The 7,609-nt window shown below is 40.6% G+C and overlaps 1 protein-coding gene across 1 annotated transcript in view; it reads right to left on the bottom strand.

Annotated features, from left to right (window-relative positions):
- Positions 1-657: 657 nt before the first annotated feature.
- RELL1 (RELT like 1) overlaps positions 658-7,609 on the bottom strand; it is a 61,587-nt gene continuing 54,635 nt past the window's right edge. Inside the window, exons 6-7 of the mRNA XM_042782640.1 lie at positions 5,914-6,150; positions 658-793 (exon numbers count right to left, since the gene is read on the bottom strand). Coding sequence (XP_042638574.1) covers positions 658-793; positions 5,914-6,150 — 373 coding nt within the window. The remainder of the gene's footprint in view (positions 794-5,913; positions 6,151-7,609) is intronic.

Genomic DNA, 7,609 nt, shown 5'->3' with positions numbered 1-7,609 from the left:
TTTTCTTTTCAATTGCTTTAAAATATTTAGTGGAAGGAGCAATATTTCTACTGGGAATACTCTGATGAAGCATATCAAAAAAAACCTGGTTTCCAACTCAATTAAAGGAAACTTTTGGTATTGCTTTGCTTGCTCTAGTCTTTTTCAAATCACAGTTTACCTAGAATTGATGACCAGACTGTTATTTCACTCAACCTACACTATTTTTCAAAGAAAATTTAATAAGCTGCCAATATTTAAAAACTTGTAGTGATTTCACATTTTAAAACCTGCATTTAAGCTTTTTGAGTTAGAAGATCTAGCCAACACCAGGTACTTTTCCTCATTGCAGGAATGCAAGGCCGATGGATAAGTAAGGTGAGTTCTAGTTTGCCATGATCCCCACCACTCCACATAGCCTCATACGTAATCCTCTCTCCTCATTATCATGTAAGCAAAGCCCATGAAGGCACCTGAGTTCGTGGTCTCTTTACAAGAAGTTCTGGATAGAGAAGTAGTAGTGTTTAGCCCCCTACCATCTTACCTGTTCCAGGTAAGCTTCTCATTTCCTGGGAAAATGCCATTCCTGTATTACCACAGACCCCAGGAAGGCTCTCAGTACCTTCTCTCCCATCCACCACCCCCACTTGCAATGTCATCAAAACTACAACTCACCTGCTACTCTGTGTCACTCTGTTCTCTCTTCACAGGCGTCACAGGCACCTCCCCATTGACACTTTCGGTCCCACTAACAGACATCAAACTTCGCCGCTCCTTCTGATTTGACTTGTGTTCCACTTTTGTAACTCTAAACCTGAGAGGTAAAGAGGAGACTGGATGGGTTTCGTTTTTCCAGGGACCAAGAGTTATGAGTAACTGAAAAATTATCCATCTAGAGGATCCCAAGCTGACTGAGACAGAACTTACGACACAACAAAAATCACCCTGTTCAATAAGAAGGTCATTCCTACCCAGGAAATCCTATCCCTTGCCAAACTTCCCAGCTGATCTTTCACTCAACAACTTCATAGACTGCTAGATAGTTTATAGATCATACAAAACGCACAAAAACACACAGGCACTCATATATTAAACAGCCTCAGAGTTGTGGTTTCTTACAATGATATGGGCTTCAGCATCAGTTTTCTTAACCACAGAAGGCCAAACAAAAGAAAGGTTTGTAAATGATGTAATCAAATGTTCACCAGAAAACTACTTTATGCAAAGATGTACCTGTCAGACAGTCCTGTTTCAACACGCTTGGCCAGAGCAGCCGCCAGCTACTCATTTCATCATTATTAGTGGGCACTAGGGTTTTAAGGAGCTCCGGTATAGTGGTTAAGGCATTTGGCTGCTAACCAAAAAGGTCTGTGGTTCAAACCCACCAGCTGATCCACAGAAGAAGATTGAGGCAAGTTGCTCCTGTAAAGATTTAGTCTTGGAACCCCAATGGGTGTTGCTCTGAGTCAGAATCAACTAGATGACAGTGAGTTCAGTTCAGTTTTGAATGGGGATTTGTGATTTGTTTCTTGCTCTTTTTGGAGGTAAGTTTGAATTAGTTTTTTCCATTTTCATGTATTTCTTATTTTTGGTGTTGTTATATAATGAATTGTGTCCCCAAAAAAGATGTGCTGTAAAATTCTAACCCTTATTCTTGTGGTTATAATCCCATTTGGGAATGGGTTTTCTTTTTTCTGTTAACGAGAAAGTATCACTATACGGTGTGTCTTAAATTGATCTCTTTTGAGATATAAAATAGATTAAACAAGCAACTGAGCAGCAGACATAGGGAAAGAGAGATGCCAAGCCACATGAACGCTGCCCAGGAGCAGAAGCTCCAAAGAGACCAGGACTTTCTTCCAGGGCTGATAGAGGAAGCCTTCCCCTACTGCCGGCACCATAAATTTGGACTTCTAGCCTTCTAAACTGTGAGAAAATCATTTTTTTTTTTGCTTGTTAAACCACCCATTTGCCAGTCCCTGGGTTATGAACATATGACTTCTGTATAATCTGTAGTTCTGAACCAACCCCATAAAGCCTATTACATTAAAAATTCAAGGTACATACAATGGTTAGTAATGAAAAAAAAAACAGGTGCCATTTTGCAAGGTACATCAAAACATTAGTATTACTATTAAAGATGTTTTAGTGTATCTGTATTCTATGTTTTTTATACATAGAAAGGTAAACTATATACTATATACTAAACTCACTGCCATTGAGTCAATCCCAACTCATAGCAACCCCTCTTTATGTTTGAGGTGGTATCTCTACAGAAGTAGATTGCCCAGGCTTCCTTCCAAGGAGTGGCTGGTTTGAACTGCCAGCCTTCTGGTTAGCAGTCAAATGCCTTAGGTACTATGCCACCAGAGCTCCCATATACTAAGACAAATTATTCAGTGTCCAAGCAAAATGAAATCTCTGACTTCTCTCCATCCACTGTGATGCTCCTTATTGGTCCAGTTGTGATGATTTTTGTTTTCTTTATGTTGCAGTGTAATCTGTATTGCAGACTGTAGTCTCTCATCTTCATCAGTAAGTGCTTCACTTATAGCAAGCAACTTTGTGTCATCTGCATATCACAGGTTATTAATGAGTCTTCCTTCAATCCTGATGCCACATTCTTCTTCATGTAGTCTAGCTTCTTGGAATATTTGTTCAGCATACAGATTGAATATGGTGAAAGGATACAACTCTGACACACACCCTTCCTGATTTTAAACCATGCAGTATCTCCCTGTTCTGTTCAAATGACAGCCTCTTGGTCTATGCACAGGTTCCTCATGGGCACAATTAAGTGTTCTGGAATTCCCATTCTTTGCAATGTTATCCATAATTTGTTATGATCCACACAGTTGAATGATTCCGCATAGTCAATAAAACACAGGTAAACAAACATCTTTGTGGTATTCTTTGATTTCAGCCAAGATCCACCTGACATCAGCTATGGTATCTCTCATTCCACATCTTCTTCTGAATCCAGCTTTCATTTCTGGCAGTTCTCTGTCAATATACTGGTGCAACCATTTTTTTGAATTATCTTCAGCAAAATTTTACTTGTGTATGATATTGTTCAATAATTTCCACATTCCGTGGGATCACCTTCTTCGGAACGGGCAAAAATATAGATCTCTTCCATGGCCAGGGAGCTGTCTTCCAAATTTCTTGGCATAGATAAGTAAGCACCTCCAGTGCTGCATATGTTTTTTTTGAAACATCTCAATGGGTGTTTCGACAATTGCTGAAGCCTTGTTTTTCACCAATTCCTTCAGTGCAGCTTGGACTTCTTCCTTCAGTACCACTGGTTCTAGATCATATGCCACCTCCTAAAACAGTTGAACAATGACCTACTCTTTCTGGTATAGTGACTCTGTATATGTGGTGAACTCATAGAGATACTTCTTTATAAGAGCATAATGCTCAGGGCACACATTCTTTATTAATTGAGCTAAACTGTTGTTTACTTTAATGATGGCTTCATGGGATGCTTTTTATTCAAGGTTTATAGATTCTTCCCAGGCAATAGATTCAGGGGTTGCCCAAGTCTCAATTGATCCAATATATCTGATTTCCATATGAATTTGAAGCTCTTTTTCACAATTTTCCTCCTTTTGATCCAGCAATTGGGTCCCTGATCAAAATGTTCAGTAATAATAGCTGGGCACCATTCATTTTGTCTGGTCTCACGGTAAAGGACATAGTCATTCATGGAAGCAGTTGCACCTACAATCCATTTTCTTCTCTGAGTCCTAGGTCTCCTTCTTCCTCTACTATTCTAGGTAAATAGAGAATTGCTGCATCCTGAAATCACAAGATTTTAGGACCTCAAGCACTACTCACTGAACTGGGAGGCAGTACAGACATTCTGTAAACAATGTTAGGCCAACTGACTGGAGAGACCCAGGAAGCCATGACCTGAATGAATTAATTTTTATTGTGGATTAAGAAAAAAGTAAGGAAGAGATTTACATTAAGGGTTAAGATAGAAGTTAAAGAATTCTAGTTAGGCTGTTTTTCTCTGGTCTTTCATAAGAGCGTCTCTATTTCTGGTCTTAATTTCACCTCAAACTATCAAAAATAAATTCTTCTCCATCCAAAATGAGATCCTCCACCATGAGAAAGAGGAAGCCTCTGAGAAAGTGAGAAAGAGCGAGCAGGGGAGAACTTGTAAACCCAAATCCATTCTCTGGAACTGCAAGACTCTCTTAATCAACACACACTAAAACTAATAATGAAATGTTCATAGTAACCAACTTCTGAGAAAGACAAGTACACACAGGCTATTTTAAAAAGCCATGCTGAACTCGAGTTGAAAATTTCAGATTTTTCTTTTAAGCATATAAAATGCACTTTGTCCAAACAAGCTACAAGTTCTCATTCTGCATTTAAAAATTCCCATGACTCTCCTACTTAATAAAACAGTGTGGTCATGAGTTGCTCTGTTTTGCTGTAAGTGGCAAAAGCCCTGCAGTCTTCCTCATTGCTTGTGCAACACATGATGAAACTCAGCTGAACTAAAATAAGAAGAAGAGCCAGTATCTCCTCAATGCTCAAGAAGTGCCAAACACTGGCCTAAGATCTTTACAGGATTTACCCTCATCAGTCTTCACAGCAACCCTATGATATGAGTGATACTGTCACTTTTATAGAGAGGGAAAGAGAGGCACAGAGAGAAGTAACAGCTTGTAAGTAGCAGAGCTGAGATTTGAACTCAGCCTGGTTCCAGTATGCATACTCCTTACTGCTCCATTCTAGCTTTTCTGAGTGCAGCAGGAGTGTTATGGTTAAATGTGTGTCCCTCAAAAGTATGTGTCATAAATCCTAACCCCCATATCTGTGACATAATCCCATTTGGGACTAGGGTTTTCTTTGTTATGTTAATTAGGCCATACTGGTATAGGGTGTGTTTTAAATGTAACCAGTTTTGAGATATAAAAAGAGCAGATTACACACAGAAGCAAGTAAGCACCAAAAGGGAAAGACAGATGCCAGAAAGATAGATGCCACAGGAACTCAGCAAGAAACTGAGGAATGCCAAGATCACCAGAGAAACTGAGACAGGATTTTCCCACAGAGCGGATAGCAAGAGAGCCTTCCCCCAGAGCACTAAGAAACTAAGCCAATGAGCAATGCAGATCCTGCATGAGACAGTTAATCCAAACAACACGAAGTGCAAACGTGATTTACACAAAATTAAACTGATTCATTGCTCGAACTTCAAGAAGTCCACAGCCCATATGGGTCATAAATAAAAGGCACGTTGGCACTGGCAGACCCAGGACACAGAGTGAACTCAAAGAAAGCAGTCAGCGTGGTTCTTTACGTGGATCATACAAGGCGGAGCCTAGAGAACTGGGGACACACCATGTCTTTCTCCTTCCTGGCTGGATGACACTGCTCGGCTTCCTGGCAGTTAGGTGTGGCCAAGTGAGTTCTAGCCAGTGTCATGTGAGCAAAAAAAAGATAGGAACCAGGTCCAGACCTATCTCATTAAACCTTCTCGTGACTAATTCTTCCCGTACTTTCTCCTCTTGGCAAGCCTGGCAGAGCCACAAGATGGCACGTGCCTAGGACTCGGAAAACTGCTTGAAGAAGTGCCACTCACTGATCTCTCATCACTGCTTTGGATTTCTGTGACTGAAAAAGAAACTTCTACTCTGTATACAATTGAAATTCAGGGCTTGATCTGTTACAGCAAGTAATTAGTCATTGACCTTAATTAAAATACTACCTATCTGATCTAGAAATAATCCCCTCCTAAGATTCTTCTGTAGTTGGAAAAATCTAGGGCTGAGACCAGAAAGCATCCTAAAAAGCCCAGAGATACGTCCGGGGTCAGGGTTAGAAAACATTCTATATTGAACGGTCAGTGCAAATCCACACAACAGGGCAACTACATCACACACAAACAAACAGCATCCCAGGGGCTCTTACCTCCCAACAGAGAGGACGGTGACCTCTCCTTGGCGTCTTGGTCGGCCCTCTTTGGACTTGTTGGTGGGTTTTATGAAGTGCCACCGCTTGTGCCTACACCGATGACACACATCCCTCTCGACAGCACCGCCTACTGTGTGCAGATGGTGGCCACAGATATGCTTTCCTGGTGTGCCTCCTGGTGACAAGGGCCCAGGACTCACAGGTGGACTGCCAGGAGTGCTGGGGGTCACAGGGCTAAGGTGGAGAGAAAAGGAAAAGGCAGACGGGTTACTTAAAGGAAACACCAGCTGAGGCCACCCCTCTCTCTCAGTAATATAAGAAACAAGTTTCAATTAAAAGAAAAACCTCTTCCAGAGGATCTGTGTAGATAGATAGATAGATTGATAGAGAGGGAGAACAATGTAGAACAAAACTCAAAATCATTTGAGGAAAAAAGAAAAAAGGTGGGGACCAGGTTTGCTGGTCCGATAGAGCCTGGTGGAACCACTGAGACTATGGCCCCTAGCTGCCCTTCAGGTCTGGAATTGAACCCACACCTGTGGTTTCCAGCCAAACAAAAGACAGGCATATGAGTTGAACATTTACCTCAAGTAGATACTCTCCTTGGAGAGAACAATCATGGGAGAAAGAAGGGCTGCTTATGCACAGGGAGACAGCTGAGGGGCAGGAGTGTATGGAGGGATGGACACTGGGAAGAGGTAACTATGGGGAGGAAGTGGGAGGGGAGCTGTTACATTGTGGTAAACTGTGGTCAATGACATGAGACAAAGTATATGTGAACTGCTGTATGGAAAGTGAATTTGCTCTGTAACTCTTCACCCAAATCACAATTTTAAAAAAAAAGAAAAACCTCTTCCAATTATACAAACAGGCTAGTGAACTAATCTTAGGTAGCAGGTACTCAGCTCGCATGACCAAGCAATGACAGTTCATTTCAAACAACAATTTAAAACAAAAAAATGACTTTTCTAGAATGGAACTGATTGACTGGAAATATACAACTGATTCTGATGATGATATCCCATTCGACTTTAAAATATCAGCTTTTTCCTAAATGACTGATCTCATCTCATGCAATCATACTAATTTTTAACAGACAAGTGTTTGCCTGAATCTCTGAGTAAAAAGAGGCCCTGAACACATGTGCCCTAGAGAAGAGAAAAACTAAAGTTCCATTCAAATTATCCAATGTCTTTAAAATATAAAATTTGATCTAATCTGGCTGTTGGGTCAAAGAAAGAAAGCTTTTAGCTCAAGATAAGTGGTAGATGTTGATGGCAGTGGTCATAGTATTAATACAAATAACTAACACTTATTATTATCAGCACCTTATACATGTTAATTCAATTAATCCTTACAAAAGCCTATGAGGTATTATTAATATCCTCATTTTAAAAATGAGGACACTGATGCTCAGAGAATTTAAGTAACTTGCCCAAGGACACACAGCTACTAAGTGATGGATCTGGGACCCAAACCTAAAAAGTTTAAATCTAGAAACCACGCTCTTAAACCACTATGGTTCTAGTGCTTCAGAAACAGGGGAGACCATTTTTATAACTTGGAAGAAACCTGGTCAAAACCTAACAGCGGGGAGATACGGCAAGATGGCGGACTAGGCAGAAGGATTGCACAGACCCTCTTCAACAAAGAAAAGGGAAACCAATTAACACAGACACAGAAGATAATCTTG

Source organism: Orycteropus afer, unplaced genomic scaffold (genome assembly GCF_000298275.1).
Source record: "Orycteropus afer afer isolate SDZICR_OR568_19922 unplaced genomic scaffold, OryAfe1.0 scaffold00399, whole genome shotgun sequence".
NCBI classification, from domain to species: domain Eukaryota; kingdom Metazoa; phylum Chordata; class Mammalia; order Tubulidentata; family Orycteropodidae; genus Orycteropus; species Orycteropus afer.
Note: the sequence above shows the minus strand (reverse complement) of the source record. Positions and strands in the feature narration are given on the sequence as shown.